Below are 19,430 nucleotides of genomic sequence, written 5' to 3'. Positions count from 1 at the left end.
TTTGTGATTGCAATCATTTTCTGGAAGAAATTGAGTGTTATCTGACAGAATTGCAGGTGTGCCAATACTTTTGGCCAGCACTGTAGCTGTAACAGACTGTAGATAACAGACAGGCAGTGGGAGAGCAAAATCATCACCTTAGTGACCTCCATGCTCCTGCGTTTTCTGCCAGCGAGTTGGTCCTTTAGGTCCTTTATTTCAGCCTCCAGAAGCTGGATGACCTCCTCGTAGTCCTGCTCCGCACTGTTGGTCTGTCTCTGCACGGCCTCGGCCACCTGCAGCCGATTCTTCAGAGACTTGTTCTCCTCCACCGTCGCCGTGGCCTTCTGAAACAGTTCAGACAGCGTATAATTCCCTTTCACTTAAACTGTTAAAACAATACACACTTTAACATGCACCACTGCAATTTTGTGTGTGAATACATCATTTAGCCATAACATTATGTTACTGGTCAAAATGATCTCAGCAATGACTGTATTACTGCGCTTCAGCTGTCAGACCTCTAATTCTTCTCTTTACTTCTGAAACTGAGACTTAGTACATGGTTAAGTTGAGTTAAAGAAGTTGCCGCTGAAGTACAGTGTTGTACAGTGTTGAGTTTCAGTAAAGTTTCTCCAGTGCAGTGGCATTAGCATTGGCCGCTAACCGCAGCGCTAGCTCTTTTGCCGCTAAGAGGTGTTATCGGACTGTAGCCTGCATGTTTACCTTGTTAAAAAAAGCTACATGGGATGAACCGCTAGCTGATAGTGCCCTGAGTTACCGGACTACTCAGGCTTCCTCAGTGTAGCGCTGCCAAGCAACATTTACTAGCGCTAAGTGCTGCTAACAGCGGCTAGTGCTACTGTTAACTGTGCTGTTGCAATCTAAGCTTTACACAGCCAAATAAATAGTTTTCAGGAGAGAAATCTGTGTAGATTTACATGCAGCGCTGGTTTGATTTTGAAAGAAAATGTTTTTTTTTTTTTAAGAATCACAGTTTTGATATACTTAGCCCCCCACCATGCCATGACACCACTACAAAAGGTCTACTAGTGAACTTCCTGTATAGATATTTCATCTTCCGCTGTGTGTAATTATTATTAAAAAGTGGAAACGTTTAGGAACCATAGCACCTCAGCCATAAAATGTCACACTATGTAAAGTTACAGAACGGGGTCTCTGAGTGCTGAGAGGAACAGTGTATAAAAGTCTCTGCTGATCAATAACTGCAGTTAGATACAAATCTGCTGTTAGAACTGTTAATTCTTATTAATTTATGATTTGATATATTAAGTTTTAAATTCAGGAGCAAAACAAAAGTTTCCCATGTGTGTAAGTAGGTATAATCTGTGTATCAGAAAGGCTCAGAGAAGTGGGATTTTTTTTTTTTTACCTCAGAAGTCTTCTGAAGCTCCTCCTCCAGATTCTTCTTACTGCTCTCAGTGTCCTTCAACAAACCCTGCAGACATCAGTCCCTCAGTACATCAGTACAGAGCAAACATCCTTAAATACAGGTATATAAACTGTGTGGGAATGCCAACTCTCAAACCGTGAGTCAACAGAAGGACAACTGAGATGTTTCATTATGATCTGAATTTAATATAACACTATTATTGTCTTAATTTAAAAAAAAAGTCCTGGATTTGATTATTTATATGAATCACAACATTTACAGTGTGGGGTTAAAATTAATAATAATTAAAAAATACAAATAATTTTACATGTTTTACAGAAGTGTAGGGGGTCAGATGGTGCTCACCTTGAGCTGCTTCATCTGCAGCTGAAGCTGCTTCATCTCTGACTGAAACTGCTCCAACTCTTCACTGCTGGAACTGCACTCTGACTCGTAGGTCTGGAATAAAGAGACATGCTGTCACCATTCAGTGACTGACAGCTTTGTACTGCTTTGTGCTGATCATGTATATGAATGAGAAAGAACACACTAGACTGCAGATGCAAAGAACAGGATTTTTAAAGGTTAAAATGCAATTTTTTCAGTACTTAATCACTGATTAATCAACATTATGTTTAATTAGAAGAAAATGAATTTAGAGTCAAAAAGTTCAGAATTCCTTTTCCTGCTGAGAAAACGAATATTCTGAAGCACTCTGAAATTACACAGGGTGAAGTACTGTGAAGTTACCTGATTAATTGAGTTCAACAACTATGCGCATTTAAGTAACGCTTAAAGGACTTATTTTAAGACCCCACATCTATTATAAATAAGGCTGGTCTAAAACACTGTCCATCACTGGAGCTCTACTTCCTCCACAATAGCTCTCAGTACTTGGGGCCTGAGATTACCACTTGTAACGTAGTAACCTTTCTAATATCCCAATATAAGAAAATGAAAGCAACGTTTTATCTTAGTTATGAGTGGCCCATAATAGTTCAACATGATTTATATGATGTTCATAATATCTTTAATCTTACAAAGAATTACATGTGAATTAATTGTAATCGAGTGAAAAAAGCAAGCCCAACAGGACACCTAAAAAAACTCTCAGAGCAGCACTGAGAACAGAATCTTCATGCTGTACTCACGGGTGAGTGGAAGGCAGAGGTGTCCATCAGACTTGCTGCTTCATGATAGGAAAACATGAAGGGCCCCTGTGCTAGCCCCGCCTCCTCCAGCTTATCGTGGTACACACTGCGCGTCGCCTCCACAAAATCTGATTCCCATAGAAAAATACAGATTTCTTATTAATGTCACAAATCATGTACAATTAAAAAAAATGTTTCATTATTTATTTTGGCAGTTTCCAATTTGAATTATTTGGACAGATGGGAACACTTGTTAAATACAATGCCAGAAAGCTCAACAGGGTTTTTTTTTTTTTAAGAAAAGCTTGATTTGCTAGATAATAAACCAACTGAGCTCACCTCCATATGACACTGTCCCCTGGGGGTCCGTAGAGAGACTCTCTCTGAGCTGCCTCCCCTTTTCCTCTGTCACGTCCAGCCCCAGGTAGGACAGCGCCTGGAAGATCAACAGCAGCTTTAACTTCTTACAAAGCCAGAAATAACCAACCACAACCCAGTACAGTACAGTACAGTGGACAGACTCTATTCCTGTGTAGAATTAATTTAAAATTTTTTGCTTCCTTGTTTTATTTTTCCTTGTTAAAATACATTCATCTGAATGCTTTTAAGCAGTGTGAAAACCTGGGCTTTAGTGAGTATAATGTGTTGTTTACAGTGTCTTTACACCACTGTAAAACTAAGGAATAACTATAAAGATGCTATGACCTGGCTGAATGGGAGTATTTACACCTACCACCACTGGGTGGCAGAACAGTTAAGGGTCCAGAGCTGGACAGAAACAGCAACTGATTGACAGAAACTAATTATTAAACATTCTATATTATTTAAATATGAATTAAAACACTACAATAATAATAATGCAATTGATCCTGACCATTTTAATATTTATATTTATATAAATAAAAAGCTTGTTCCAAAAAAGAAGAAAAGCTTTTTGCCACAAAACAACAAACAGTAGATTTAATATATTAATATTAATATATTAATATATAGAAATGTTTCATGTTTTTTTCTAATTGATATTTTATGAATTATTCATATTATTTTTGTATTATATTTTACAATTGTGAATGTTCTTTTTATATCTTGTTGTTTTTTATTAGGGATTTTGAGCTGCTATAAAAACGGAGGTATTTTATTATTAAAGCTGCAAAGTCGATTTCCTGATTTCCACAGTGAATGTTTGTAACCTGCTCAGTACCTGACACCTGTCCACATGCCTACACTTCAAGTCTACTCCGTGTCCATGTTCATCATCAAAGTGCTTTTTTCCCCACCGGACCCAAAGCCTATTAATGCAGTGGTAGATTAGGGTCAGCCTCAGGATCAGTGGGATCAGATTAAATCACTGCTAAACAACTGCATTATGACAAAGAGCAGGGGTGATTTGGTGGTGGGGTGGGTGGATAAGGCAAAAGACAGCAGAGTATGCTGGAGAGAGGGTTATCTGTGTAAACAGTCTGCCTGGCACTGAAGGACAGTTCCACTCAAATACCCTATAGATATCTGCAGTAGATTAAAGAGGATTAACCCTTTAAATTCAACTTATGTTTTACTTTATCCACAGACTTTAATCCTGCACTACGCCGAGCTGAATCCTTTCAGAGGAAGACGGAGGACTGAGTTTCAGGAACTGGAAGCTCTGTGTTTAATTATGAATAGAGAGTATAACTAGGCTGCAGGAGTGAGTTAACAAACAGTCTGGCATCTTCCTACTCCTTCTATTGGGCGTAAAAATAACTTACATTGTGGTGAATAGTGTAGGCTAAACAGCTAAGTGCTGGGTGCTGAGTGGCTGACGATCTGGCTGTTGGCAGCTGATTGGCTGGCGAATTGATCAGTTCACTGGTTTCTGGTTTATACTGAGATCCTGAATTTTAATCAGAACAATTAATTATAATTTGCAAGTGGTAGAAGGTGCTTCCAAGGATGTGTTTTATTTCTGAAAAGAACCTTAAAAGGCTACAAAAATATTTATGTATTTATTTATGATTGTCTGCCATTCTGGATATTGGGTGCTATTTGTCTGGTTGCAGGTTACAGATGGGGTAGCATTCTGGTTACTGAGTACTGACTGGCTAATATTTTGTGCTAATTTGCTGGCAATGTGCAAACTGAGTACTGACTTGGTGTGAACAAACTTTAATTTATGTTTGATTCTACATACTTACCATGGAATAATAACAAATTTGTGTGTGTGTGTGTGTGTGTGTGTGTGTGTGTGTGTGTGTGTGTGTGTGTGTGTGTGTGAGAACAGCAGTGCAATCTCACCAGGTCAAGTTTCTCTGATCGAAGGCGAATGTGGGGGTCCAGAGAGATCTTGGGTTTAGGGACTGTGGAGCTTCTCTGTGTGCTGGAGGCTGTCAGGTACAAAACACACATACACACACACACACACACATACGCGCATTCACAAACACACAGAAACCATCTTTACTACAATCCAGATTAAAACTTAAACACTGATCACAGCATTTACCACAGACAGAGAGAAAGAGGAAGAACAAGAAAAGTGATAAAGAGAAAGAGTAAAAGAGACAAAAAGACAGATAAATAAAGATAGATAGAGAAGAGAAAGAGAAAATAAGAGAGACAGAAAGAGAGCAGACAAAAGCCAAGGGACAAATAATTGAAAATAATGTAAAGACATCCAAATAGCAAGGAAAAAAGGATAGAAATAAAAAAGGAAAAGTGTGTAAACAGAGACTGGTAAAATGTGTGTGAGTGTTAGAGAGAGAGAGAGTTGGAGTCCTGCCCTGCTAAACAGCCCAGATTAATGAGTGTTATTTTCTCAGAACTGAGTCTGCTGCTGTAATTACTACAGCTCACTCACATCTCCCTTCAACCCCAACAATCACACCAGATTAGCCTCCCTCTCACCTCCCTGATTCCACAACTCACCACAACTCACAACAACTCACAACAACTCACACAACTAACAACAACTCACACAACTCACAACAACTCACCACAACTCACTGATACTCTGCACCCTCTGCTTTTGCAGACATGACTCTGTAATGTGTGCAGCGTGTGGGTTAATAAGTACATAAGTAAATAACTTGAGGACATGTTATAATATCCACTATGAAGTATAACATTTTTGCTATTCAATAATTACTTAATATCTATTGTGAATTATTCAGTATCCATGTTGTCTTCATTCTCAAACCATGTTACACTTAAGCATTATTTAGGAATCTACCAACAACTGCGCTGGCTGCTCGGCAATGCTGCATCAGCAGCAGCTCGAAAAGAAGCGGTGTCTGGCTTCACATGTATCGGAGGAAGAATGTGCTAGTTTTCACCCTCCTGGTGTGTTGGGGCATCACTAGTAATAGAGGGGAGTTCTAATGAGTGGGTTAGGTAATTGGTCGTGTAAATTGAGGAGAAAATGGGAAAAAAATGTAAAAAAAAACAAACAAAAAAAAAAACAAACAAAAAAAACTTGTGTCTTAGGAGGAACAATCACAGGTAATCACAGAATATTGTTGTGATTACTCAGATTAAAATTTTTAATCGATTGACACCATTACTGATTATTCATTAATGATATACAGATAATAGAGATAATATTTAATGTCTACTATTTAGTATCCACTACAATTCAATATCTGTTAAGAATAACTTGAATATTTAGCATTTACTATGAATTATTTAGTATAAACTATGATTTGTTCAGTGTCTTTTATAATTTATTCAGTATCCACAATAATTCATGAACTACTTCATATTATAATTATACTTTATTGGTAAACAAACAGTTGTAGCTCGTAGAGAAGCAAACATTTCAAAGGGTTTGTCTGGGTTTGGTAAGTAAATCACAGTCTAGGCAGGGTTGGTGTGGGTGACACATCTTAAGACCTGCCATTCATCTATGGAAAACTGGATTGCAATCAAAATGAATTACTACACCAACAACTGCAGTCCAATTCACTAAACTCACGATCGCACACACCTAGTAGTTTCATAGCAAACCTAGCAACACCACAGAAACCACATAGCAACACCACAGTCACCACCTTGCCTGATAATAGCACCTTTCAACCCAGGAATCACAGCACTGTACTCATCATTAAGACTCGTTATTACATAATGAACTTGATTCCTAACGTCATTTTAACTGATGAGTGTGATTTCCAGTGATTAAGCTCCACACAGTCTACCAGCTATTCATGTGGATTGTGACCTGCCCTTCACAGGGAGAGGTCAAGGAGAGGTCAAATGAGTTTACATTAACTTCCCAGATTAATTAGTGATGCACCTAAAGCTCCTTCAGTCACATTAGTCTGGGGTTTGAAGAGCCACCCTGCGGGAGACACTGAGAGACTTACAGCGACTTAGAACTGCGTCCAGGTGATCAACAGAAAATCTCCCACTAAACCAAACCCTCTTAGAAACAGACTGTTTCATAGTGTAACATAACACAACAAAATACAGTAACACACCACACTACAGTCACACACCAAACTAGTCACACAGCACACTACACTACCCTGTAGCCCTGAAAACTGCTATTATTTTATTGGTTTGTTAAAGTAAACCCAAATAAACAAAGTAAGTGTGGTTTCCAGTTTACATGTCTTTACTCTGCTTCCTAGAGAACAACAGTTTTACACATTTTACTGAAGTTTGAAAAAAAAAACAAAAAAAAAAAAACCCTGACGACATGTTTCCTATTGGATTGTGCACTAAAATATAACACAGCGTTTCTGCAGCGATGTGCACACGAATCTCAGGACCCTTATTTCATGACAAACACAACCCACAAGTGCAGCCAAGAAAAAACAGACTACAAGCTACAAAAGATTTCTCACTCCATCGCTGCTGTATCGCAGAGGATTTACCACCATACAGCTCATCAAAGGCGAGGGCTTTAAGTTTATGGGTAATACTTTCATGTAGCTTTTTTAGTGATAAAGCAGTGCCACAACTCTACAGAGAAACAAAGAATAAAGTGTGAGAAGCTCTAATTAATGCTGATAGACTTACGTGTGACTCTTGGACCAAGGCGTATGTTTAATATTTAAGGTTAAGGTTTGAAAATGTAGCCACCATGCAGTATGGTTAAAAAGAGTGTGATGTCTGTGTTTTATTTTTAAGGTTATGTTTTAAAGATTTACCAAAAATTTAATATGAAATGTAAGGAACCAGTAAGGAACCTAAAATGATTGTTTTAAATAAATGTTTAAATTTGTTTGAATTGTCATTTCATTTTCTCAGTCACATAATTTAAACAAAATTCATAGACCACTATAATCGTTTCTGAATCGAATCGTGACCCCAAAAAACTGAACCAAAATGACCAGACACTGAGAGATTCACACCCCTGTACTTTAACTGTGCTCCTGTTCTCTGTGCTGAAGCCCTGTAAAGATTACTGAGGGAGTCTTAAAACCAGCGAGGCTTATTAAGTAGTGCAGGCAGAAGTACAATAATGCTGCTGTTCAGAAGAGACAGGGACTGTGAAAAAGGTCTAAAGCTTAACTGCACTGAAAAAAATTAGTAAAAATTACTTTAAAAAAGTAAATGTTACATAGAGTTAATACATGAACTGAACCTTAGTCAATCCTTTCTTTTAGTAAACTTTACTAAATTTATTTTTGCTGAATCAATCCTTTCTTTTAGTAAACTTTACTTAATTTCTGCATACAATATTACCTAATTACAATTACTTAATTTCTACAATATTACTCAAATAATTTATGATGCACAATATATTATAATTCCTGAAATTTAAATATTTTTAGTTAAAACACACATATTACACTGTCTCAACACATGGATGGCATGTAACACATTATTGTTTGTGTGTTTTGAATGTGTGTTTTAGCTAAAATATTTAAATTTCAGTAATATTGTATAAATGAAGTAATTGTAATTAGGTAATATTGTATGCAGAAATGAAGTAAAGTTCACTAAAAGAAAGGATTGATTCAGCAAAAGTAAATGAAGTAAAGTTTACTAAAAGAAAGGTTTGACTGAAGTTCAGTTCACTTATTTACTCTGTTACATTTAAGTCTTGAAACTGAGTTAAAGCTACTTAAATTTATCTATATAAGCTAATGCAGAAAGTTTGCGAAACTTTTTTTAAAGTAAATTGTACGCATCCTTTGTTTTATTGTGGCTAAAATCAACATGCAATAGACAGTAATTACAATGGACAGCTTTGAGGTCAGCAAAAATATTCAAATCCATACATTGTACAAAAAGTCAATAGTAAGATAAGTGGTTGCCTAGCAGCAAAAACCATAGCAGGAACCATAGAAATGCCCTAGAAACACTATAGCAACTACCTTGGATATTACAGTATATTAACTGCATAGAAACATCCTATCAAACAAAGTAGCAACCACCTACAACATCATATGAGTCATCTGAGATACCATAACAACACACTTCACAACACAACAGCAACCACTGAAATTCAGTGTTTCCTTCAGCACATTTCCAAAGTTGATATAAAAAATATGGTGTATTGATAAAAATAATTTGACGAAGTTTTTCATTCTTCGTTTCCCTTCCTGTTCTGAAAACACAATAGGGCTTTTATTTCTCAGTAGCTTCAATAAATCCACCAATTTCCTCAGCATTGTGGTCATTAAAACATGCTTTTATAGTATTCAGTCTGCAGTGTGTGTGTTGGCATGTGTGTGTGTGTCTGTGTCTGTGCTTTAACACTTCACACACGCACAGTACATGTCCAGCCTGGGGGCGTTCAGGAGATTATTTTTCAGCTGGACGGTGATTAAATTCCAAACACTGCTCCGGTCTAATCCTCTCTCTCTCTGTCTCTCTCTCTGTCTGTCTCTCCCTCTCTGACTCTCTCTGTCTCTGATTCTCTATCTGTCTGCCTCTCTCTCTTTTGTTCTCACTTTTCCCAAAATTACAAATGGCTTCAGTAGAAATTTTGTTTATAAGGCCTGTATCACGGATCATTTGAATAAAATAAGCTGTAGTATGCAAACTACTAAAATTTAAACTAATCATGCAAAAACTAAACATACGAGACAATTTTTACTTCATTCACTTCATTGTTATTGTGATTTTCAAAAACAAATGCATTAGCATATACAGTACATATTAATTCAGCCTACAGCAGTTTAATCCCACCCACTCAGTATATACCAGCCTGCTACAGTTCAGCCCCACCCCCCACCAATGTGCTTTACTATGCTATGGTTAAGCTCCACCCCTCACCTGAGGTTCATCACAAGACACAGCTGCGGCTTTAACAAAACAGATAAATAAGAACTACTCAGAATTACCGCGGATTGTTCTGTATCTTTGAGGTCTGTGTTATTATCCTGAATTATAAGCATTACTGCTATTATAGATTTGCATGTGTTGTATCTGTCTGCTTACTTTTTTACCTCCACATGTCCTGACCATTAATATAAAAGTCCCTTTGTGTACGTAGTCTGCCTCAACCCACTAGTTACAAATACAGAACACTGAGGAGATGGGCCCTTTAAAATGGTCCGGTGTGTGTGTGTGTGGGTATCACTGATACAGGTCTGGGAGCTTCCAGAGGACACTGATGGTTCAGGTTTCTTTTTCAGGCATATTTGGGTCCATCTACAGTATGACACTGCATATTTGGTGGATGTGTGTGTGTGTGTCTCTCTCTCTCTCCCTCTCGAGTTTTCTCTTACGGACACACACACACACACACACACACAGAGGTGTTCAGTAACAGACTCTCAGGTTGAGACAGTCTGGCCTAAATGACCTTTTCCAGAAATAAAAGTGAAGTGAATCATTCAATTATGAAGACAAATAATGGGTAATGATGCTTATGGACAAAAATATGGGAATTGTGAGAAAATGTTTCTGATATCTAAATATAAATGATATTATTTTGATGCATATCCGTGGTTGTCATTAAAAAAATAAATTAAAGGTAAACCACCTTCCTACAAATGTATTTGAAACATTGCAGTAACCCGATGAGAGTAAAGTACCTGAGACATGGATGTCGGGTGGACAGACGTCAGGAGACGATGAAGGCGCTGTTTCTTCTGCTCGAATCTGTGAGAACAAAAAACAAATATTACTTGTTCAGTGTTTACTTCAAATGATTCAGAATCTAACATAAATCATTCAGTAACCACTGGTTATCCACTATGTATTATTTAGCAACTACTATGAATTTTACAGTATCCACTAAGGCTGCATGATATTGGAAAAAATTGACATTGCATTGTTTTGTTTGTTTTTCGGCGATATATATCACGATATTAAACAGTGCAGGACACTTGAAGTCACCAGCCCCGCCCCCACCCGCACGCTCATGACAGAAATCCAGACCGACGGAGAGCTGAGTCAGCACTTTATAGTCAGCCAAGCACTCAAATCCCGAGGAAAACAGCAAAACAATAATAATCAAGCATTTAAATGGCCTTTTAAAAGCTAAATAAAAGTGTTTTTTTCTGGGTTCAAAAGCGTGACTCCAGCTGTAACTGGAAATATCTGCGCAAAATTGTGTGGAACTAAGGTGCACAGCCTTGGACTGGCTGTCTGCTGCAGCATTTACAAGCACGTGTCTAACCATGTGGAGGCCATGTAGTTACCTCATGTTTACGCCCACGCCCACTCCCACTCCCAGTCCCCCTCCCTCTCCCCCTTCTGCTTCTTCAGCAGCAGCAGACACAGAGAAAGCACTGCTCACTCAGAACACTGTGAATCTATTCCTGTGTCAAGAATTAAAACATTGCATAATGACGTGTTTGTTTTTTTTGCCTTAGGTGACATCGCACATCCTGTGATGTAACTATTGTGCATGTGCACATCGCGATAATATCATGCAGCCCTAGTATCCACTATGACTTATTCGGTATCCACATCTTTAAGTTTGAAAATGTTATATTTTTAATGTTTCAGGGTTTGCTTTGCTCACCTCTGGAGATCGTACATGAACTTTTAACCTGCCGGAGCTGTACCCATTCCCCACAGCTCTCTGAACCCCGTTGTGTAAGGACGCACTGGAGGGGAAAGGACCTTTTCCTGGAATAAAGGCAATCTCCACCACTGGATCCTGACTAAAACAGGAAGAACAGAACAAAACTTCTACTTACAAACCAGTAATAATACCTGATGCTTTGTAAACCAGTAATAATATGAATCTATCTATTGTGTGGTCTTTTTACAGGTCTTCTACTTTTTTGCTAAGACAGTTGACACATTGACACATCTAGGAGGCAGAGACAGTCACTGTTGATGGACAATGTCTGTACCTGAATTTAACTTTGTTGATGGTGCTTTTAGCCTCTTCGTACGTCACTCCGATCAGAGACTCTTTGTTGATGGCGATGAGCTGATCTCCAGGCCTCAGCCGTCCGTCCTGCAGCGAGAACAGGGTAACACAGGCTCGGGTTAGACCTGCACCTTTAGGCTTCGCTGCACCTCATCCCACCTGCGCCATCATCAGCGGGAACACGACCCGACTCAGTCTGCCCTACACCCCTCTTCCATACCACTCTTCAGAACACCACAGCAACCCCACTCTGATCTCTGCTGCAGGAGATGCCCTATTCACCACTAACACACTCTACTCACACAACTGATGTGTTCACTAATCTCTAAGACTTGATTTTTTGGTTTCTGACACAGTATGACTCACAGTTATCTATAACTTAAGTTATAAAACATGACATTATTTTATTGTATTTTGTTACATTTTGTAATTTTGATACACAATATGCATTCCTGAGTATAATGTAGATGTAATCAGATTTAACAGCTATGTTTGACAAGTCAGCTTTTTTTTGTAAATTATTCGGTGTAAATTCAGCCTAACCTTGCTTAATATTGTGACAACAAAATTATCTCTGTAATTAGTTTTCCTGGATAATGTTGCTATCCTCCTTGAGAACCAATGGTTAGCATTAGTGCTGGGTGATATGACAAAAATGTTTATCACAGTATTCTTCAAGATTCTGACAGTTTCACAGTATATCACAGTATTTTACAATATTTAAATAAAAAAAATTATGATAGGGCTTCAATATAGGTTTGTGAGTTACTGTACTGTTAAGAGTACATATAATATAAAACATTAATTCTTTAAAGTAAGGCTTTGATTAGTATTGGGTTTACTTTGTCCCACAAAATTAAACAATATATGAAGAAATCAGACTTCATTAGCAGAAAAACAGCTGAAGAATATAAACAATAGACTTTAAAAAGAGATACAACTTTAACACAGCTTTCTTTTCAAAACTAAATATTTTAAATATTTCCATAAACACAATAAATTGATCTGAAATACTACAAATGTAAGTATTTAAAAAAAGATATTACAAAATGTATCTGCTTCTTCGGTGGTGCTGTTCTACACAGCGCTCTGCAGTGCCTCTAGTGGTATGGCGGTATGTGAAAAAGCATACTGGTTTTAATGTCCTCTCCGGTCTCCAGTATGAACCTCACTTCCTTATTTTTCAGATTTCTCTAGTGGGTAAGGTTTATGTAAATGTTGGAAGTGTAAATAGTCAAGACTGTCATGTAACAGTTTTAGAGGGTTAGAATTGGTCATTGGCAGTCATGTGTGTATACTATGTGTAAACTATGTGTCATATATATGGTTACTGTGCGCCGTGAAGTGAAAGCAGAAGAAGCACAGTAAACTTACAGTATAATCTTTGAAGAATTAAAAGCAATAAAAAAACAGAAACAAAGTGCGGAAATAGCACCTGAGCAAGGAAGCCAGTGACCCTTTTTAGATTAGTTATCACCTGTTAACAATGCTGATAAATACGACCTGACTACAAATAGCTGGATAGCTATGTGTGCTTTTCATACATAGATACGGATTTAGGCTTCAAAACAAACAAAAAAAAAGCTGAAGCACCAAAACACTGACTGAATGTCCGCAGAACATAAGCTGCTGTTAATCAATAAAACTTAGCACTGCAGACTTTACTGTTTTTAAAAATATCTGGATAAATGTGGACGTGTCTGAATAAATACATTGTTCTTGGTGATTATTACTTGTACAAATCCCTGCACGTATTTGTCCAATACTTTAATTATGTACAATTTTAAGAACAGTTTCAGATCCAAAATATTCTTAAAGAAAAATATTCTATGGTAAAACTGTGTTTCGGGCATCAGGCACTGTATTCATAACCATTTAGTGTAAAACTTTATATGAGAAAGTTTTTAGAGGCATACGTCTAGAAATATGTACAAAAGCGCATCAAGCTTTACTTGTGTTACATTTACCTACCATTTACTATACTATTATATATATTACATATTAGGCGTAAAAAAACATGTAATGCTATTCAGCTACTTTAGGAGACCTAAAATCAGCCAATTTTAGCGCACCACTATAATTAAAAAGGGAAATAAGGTAAAATAAGTCTGCAGCACAACCTGACCACAGAACACCTTCAACATGGTGCTGAACACAAATAGAACCTCACTGTGATGTCACCTGTCAACAACCGATTTTTACAGCTCTTTTTGAGGCCAAGTCCAGTGACGTTTCCACAATCAGTGATGGTTTAGAGAGCCATGTCATCTGCTGGTGTTGAACCACTGTGTTATATCAAGTCCAAAGTCAGTGCAGTGTCTACCAGGCACTTTTACAGTACTTCATGCTTTCCTTTGCTGACAACTTTAATGGGGATTTCATTTTTCAGCAGGACTTAGCAGGACTTTGTGTTTGTGTTTATTATATTTGCATATTTCTTTACCGCTCTCTTTCCCGCTGTGCATGTCCCAACCACACTGAAAAAAAAAAAAAAAAAAAAAAAAAAAAAAAATTGCCACATAGAACTCAAATCTTGGGAAGACACTGCAAAAGACAGGGTGAGCTGGAGAAATCTTGTACAAAAGGGTGCTGCACTGTATAACGATGACCTCTGCCAGGCTGCACAAGTCAAACACAGACTTAGAAAAGAGAGAGCAACATCCAAGCAGGCCAGACCCAAACCTACTACTGCTACTTTCCCTTGTCCATATTGTACAAGAATAATTGGGTCCAGAATCGGCCTCTACGCCCATCTGAAGACCCACAGGGATTAAGAAGGAGGATAGTCATACTCGATTACGAGTGACCGCCGATGATGATGACTACTATGCTGAGATAAACACACTTAAATACTTCAGAGCCCTGCTAAGGTCCACATTTACAGCTAGATCAGGATCCCAAAGGACAGCATAATCCACAAACAAGTATGACGAAAAATAAGAGAAACCAGGACACCAATACTCTCAGAACAAGAAAAAAACTAAAACACACAGGAGACACAGAAGAGTACGGACAGAACACAAACATGCCTACACAATAAAAATACATGAGCAAGATAAAGAAAAGGCAAGACAGAGGATAGAAACCAAAACTGCAACAAAACACATGTCACAAACTGGAGTGACAAAACCAGGCCACAAACAGAAAGCTAAAAACACAGTGATAATTTCACATCTATTTCATCTCACACTCGTTTAAAAGCAGAATGGCCACAAGAGGGGGTACAGGACAAGGTTGAGGACCCTGTATGTCTAATGCCTAATCTCATTTCACCCCTTGGCCCTACCACTTAGACCTATCCCTCAGTTTTGTGCGTGAACATCTGGGGGTAGGGTGTCCTGATTTTTGTCAGGCTGGTGAGTGACAAGTGTTTGGGCTACAGAACCACAAACAGAGCGCTATGAGAATCACTGACAAGATGGCGGAACAAGCAACCAAAGAAACCCATTAAATTTCCTTGTTAACAATTACAATTACTACTATATTTCCATAGTTTAATGTGTTCTTGTAACGTTTTACGGACATTTTATTCATAACCAGCTAACAAAAAACGCTAGCGATTTGTCTCAGTAGCTAGCTAGCTAACTCTCCGATTCCACCTTTAATGGTGCAATACATAGCAGAGGCTTCCGCATTTAAAGTGGGGAAAAATAAAATAATAAATAAAAGCTAATAAAAAACAATTTCAGCCCCCCTTTTAAGAGAAATTAAGGAAGAGACAATAATAATGAATTGAATAATGAATTTACCGGAACAGAGCCACGCTTTCCTCTGAGCGCACTGGCTGCTCGGAGGAGGAGCTGGTGGCTGACTTCACATGTATCAGAGGAAGCATGTGTTAGTTTTCACCCTCCTGGTGTGTTGGGGGCATTACTAGTGATAGAGGGAGTCCTAATGAGTGGGTTGGGTAATTGGCCGTGTAAGTTGGGGAGAAAATGGGAAAAAAATTGAAATAAATAAATAAAATAATGAGTCGCTGCTCCCTTTCTTAAGACATACGATTCCCTAAAGTTACTTCATTAACCAGCAGCTAGCTTACTAAACTTTAGTGCTTCACTGCTGTTTTCTTCAGTTTGAACTGCTTGCATTTAGGGCACACCTCAATGTGAAACCTCAGGGTTAAACTTGGCTGCGGGTGGGGCAGTACCATTTTTCAGTGTTTCCCCATAATAATATCAGGTAACCGCGTTTCAGCATGGCGCTCTCCTGCAGTCCCAAAGCTCATATTCCACTGACCTCTGCGGTCTGACCCAAAGCTCTCGGGAGCTTCCATCAGATACACACACCTGCCCTAACGCTCTCCATCACCACTAACCACTCAGCTCTCCACACACACCAACACACTCAAATATTTGGGGTCATCCAGCTTTGAATTGAACACTTAAATATAAATCTCAGTTGTCATCTCAGGCTAAAATTAGGAAGGCACCGTAGGTACACAGTTTGGCTAAATCAAACAAACGAAAAAAATAAAAATAAAATAATAATAATAAAAAACACAAATACCAGTTGCAATGTTTTGGAGTTATTCATAACTGTTTTTACCATTTTATAAATAAAAAAATAGCCTAATGTAACTTTTAAAATGGTTAACTGACCAGAAAAGATTTTAGCAGCCCAGCAGATGAACCAAAAAGTGCTACCCTAGTCACACTTTTACCTTAGCAGTGCAATTTTAGACATCAATTTACCGCAGCAGTGCTATCCAAGCACAAGTGAGTAAAATGTACAAAGAGAAAAACTCTCAGTCTTTGATAAACAAACAAATGCTAAGACTAAATTAGATCAGGTGGTGTTACTATCCCAGCTAGCCTTGCACGAATTTATGTTGGAAAATGTAAAAATGAACTGCTCGCCGTCTGAGAGCCCCTAAGCTTATTTTCTGACAGCACTGTACATAGTAGCACTCTGATACACAGCACTACTGGGCCCTAACATTACAGGAAACACTGCAAATTACTAATTATTTAAAATGACTAATTATTTAAAAAATTTCCAATTTCAATAACAATACAATACTTTGAATTCGATACTGATATCCAAACAAAACTTTTTTGATACTTTTTTCTAAATTGTAACAAAAAATAGAAAAGTGATAATTATTCTCACACAGTCTATTTTTAAAAGTCAACATGTGTAATTACATTTTCATACTATCATCATGAGAGACTACCACCTTTCTGGATCTTGTTGAAACGAACCATAAGCATGTTTGTGGCACTTTATTAGGAACAAAAACAACAGCATTACATTAAAAGAAATATTTATTTTTAAGAAATATCAGCATAAGCTTGGCAAAATTAAGATATATTTTATTAGTGTTGTCAATCACTTTAATTTAAATTAAAATCATAATTCTATTTTTTAAATGCTGCTAGTTCCATGTATGTTTGGGAGGCAGTAATAATAGTGTAGCGTGGTTTAGGTCTGGCAGAATAGATCTTTTTTTTATTTATTATAATATCTTAAGGTAGAGAGAGAGAGAGAGAGAGAGAGAGAAAAAACAAAGGGGGAAGAGAGAGAAATCGTGAAAGAGAGACAGTGTATGTTTACCGCGCTGTCTGTGCACCAGGGTGCTGTTGTATTATTTTTCTACCTTGCTTTTTGTGCTCTCTGTGTTTCATTCATATTGAGAGTATTGAAAATGAACACCAATTTTTTTTAAACCTTTCAGTATTTATTAGTACCGACACATTTTATATAAAGCACATTTGTATAAAATAAAGGGGAAATTCATAAACTTTTAAACCTCTAAAAGCTCCCTCAAAGAAAATTAATACACCAAATGAATAAACTGCCTTTTGCACGAGACACTCTTTTGCCACAGTTTAAAGAAACTTGAGGGTCTAAAACATTTTTTAAAACCACATATCATTAAAATGGTGGAAGGTTACATACAGGGAAAAAAAGTCCCCCAGACACAGATTAGTTTAAATTTTGCCATCATCAACACATAACACTTAGAGTTTGGATAGTACATAAAAAATGCTATATTTGTTTTAAAGGAATGTTTGAAGCACAATTTTCACAGCAAACCCGCTGTGAATGTGTCTGTTCACAGTGTTAGAGATAAACTCTGAATGACAGGGTTTATCTAAAACTCTGAATTACTGGAATTAAGTGTAAGAGGAATTGCTGCAGGTGATTAATTCTGCAGACAGATTACAGCACTATAAGAACACTTTCCACTGACCAAAGCCAAATCAGCGGGGAGTAGAGACCAGAGATCAGACCCCTGCGTCTACGTCAGACCCCCTGGGTCTTATTTATCTTATTTAACACTGGGCTAAATGCATTACAGCTTAACCCTCCTTGGTCGCCCTTCAAACACTTCCTCTTTCATCTCCACAGCTCAAGTGAGAAAAGTTTATTAAGATCTGAATTTAAGGAAATGTCTAAATAAATATATATATATATTTTTTCTGAACAACTGTGCAAATTTTAACTTACTGGAAAACTACAATCATAAATATCTGAAACATGAGCTTGAATAAAAGAGCTTGTATGTATGTGTATGTTAAATGTGATTTATCACGTAAAATTATACTTTACTGTGTAATCACAATTCCTGTGAAGTGTGTTTGTGTGTGTGTTTGCGTGTGTGTGTGTGTGAATTGTGTTTGCGGGAGTGTATCTCTCACCCTGTGGCAGTCCCCTCCTGATAACACCTCCTGAATAAACACTGCAGGACCATCCGGTTTGTTGGTGCCACCCCCAATACTGATACCCAGACTGGAGCAGCGAGCGACAGAGATCAGCTGAATCACACCCTCACCTGGGTGACTGAAACACACACACACACACAAAAACACTTGTTTTATGTTTATATTTTAATATAGATAAAAGTAACCGTATTGATGAGGTATTAGTACTGCATACGAAGGCCTAGGTTCTCTATTTAAACAGTAACTAAACAATCTGATCATATCGACATCTTAGATATGGAGAATTGACTCGATTTTTAAATTGCAGGAGCTGCGATTTGAATTAGCCAATAGCCTGCAAGTGTGTGGGACGACGCAGCCTGCTCTTGCGGAGATGTGTCACAACTTAGCGGCATGTGTTCCGTGACGTGACCGTGTTTGTAGTCTGTAGAGTGCTGGGGATTGTAGTCTTTGGGAATGTCAGAAGGTGCAGAATGGGCCATGGCCGGTGTGAAAATGTTTTAATATTTATTTCTTATCATTTAGTTCTGCCTAGTAATAAATAGAAGCTTAGACAAATGTGGTTTGAAGAGAATTTTTTTTATATATATATTATATTTTTTAGTTTGTTTGTTTCTTGAAATGTAAAAATAAAACTGACAACTGCCTTTAATCTAAGTAGAAATATTTTATATTTAATGCGGAAAGAAGTTTATAATTATGTTTGATAGATATGTTAACCACTAATACAGGTTTAGGGGTTTCTGAATAAAAAATAATAATAATCAAATTTAAATCGCAATATTCCGTGGAAAAATCTCAATAAATTAGATATTTTGCTCATATCGTACAGCCCAATGGGCCAGACCAATAAGTTCAAAAGACTGATCCAAATGAGCAGAATAAGTCAAGACTGCAATAATTCCAATTCACAACTAAAGTCAGAATCTGTTGGGATGTCTTAGTGCAGGCTACCACAGATACCACTTACAGGGGTCTTGTTCTGG

The 19,430-nt window shown here is 37.5% G+C and overlaps 1 protein-coding gene across 4 annotated transcripts in view; it reads right to left on the bottom strand.

The window, feature by feature from the left end:
• Nucleotides 1-19,430, bottom strand: part of si:dkeyp-72e1.9 (syntaxin-binding protein 4) — a 93,500-nt gene that overhangs the window by 9,085 nt on the left and 64,985 nt on the right. For 3 of the 4 annotated variants that reach the window (XM_049468011.1, XM_022665874.2, XM_022665876.2), the window contains exons 8-17: nucleotides 18,421-18,562; nucleotides 11,760-11,866; nucleotides 11,423-11,564; nucleotides 10,488-10,554; nucleotides 4,795-4,883; nucleotides 2,863-2,959; nucleotides 2,524-2,651; nucleotides 1,739-1,831; nucleotides 1,373-1,438; nucleotides 138-326 (exon numbers count right to left, since the gene is read on the bottom strand). In XM_049468011.1, the coding sequence (XP_049323968.1) occupies nucleotides 138-326; nucleotides 1,373-1,438; nucleotides 1,739-1,831; nucleotides 2,524-2,651; nucleotides 2,863-2,959; nucleotides 4,795-4,883; nucleotides 10,488-10,554; nucleotides 11,423-11,564; nucleotides 11,760-11,866; nucleotides 18,421-18,562 (1,120 nt within the window). The remainder of the gene's footprint in view (nucleotides 1-137; nucleotides 327-1,372; nucleotides 1,439-1,738; nucleotides 1,832-2,523; nucleotides 2,652-2,862; nucleotides 2,960-4,794; nucleotides 4,884-10,487; nucleotides 10,555-11,422; nucleotides 11,565-11,759; nucleotides 11,867-18,420; nucleotides 18,563-19,430) is intronic. The other variant, XM_022665875.2, reaches the window with a different exon arrangement.

The sequence above is a fragment of the Astyanax mexicanus genome, chromosome 19 (genome assembly GCF_023375975.1).
Source record: "Astyanax mexicanus isolate ESR-SI-001 chromosome 19, AstMex3_surface, whole genome shotgun sequence".
Lineage (NCBI taxonomy): Eukaryota > Metazoa > Chordata > Actinopteri > Characiformes > Acestrorhamphidae > Astyanax > Astyanax mexicanus.
Note: the sequence above shows the minus strand (reverse complement) of the source record. Positions and strands in the feature narration are given on the sequence as shown.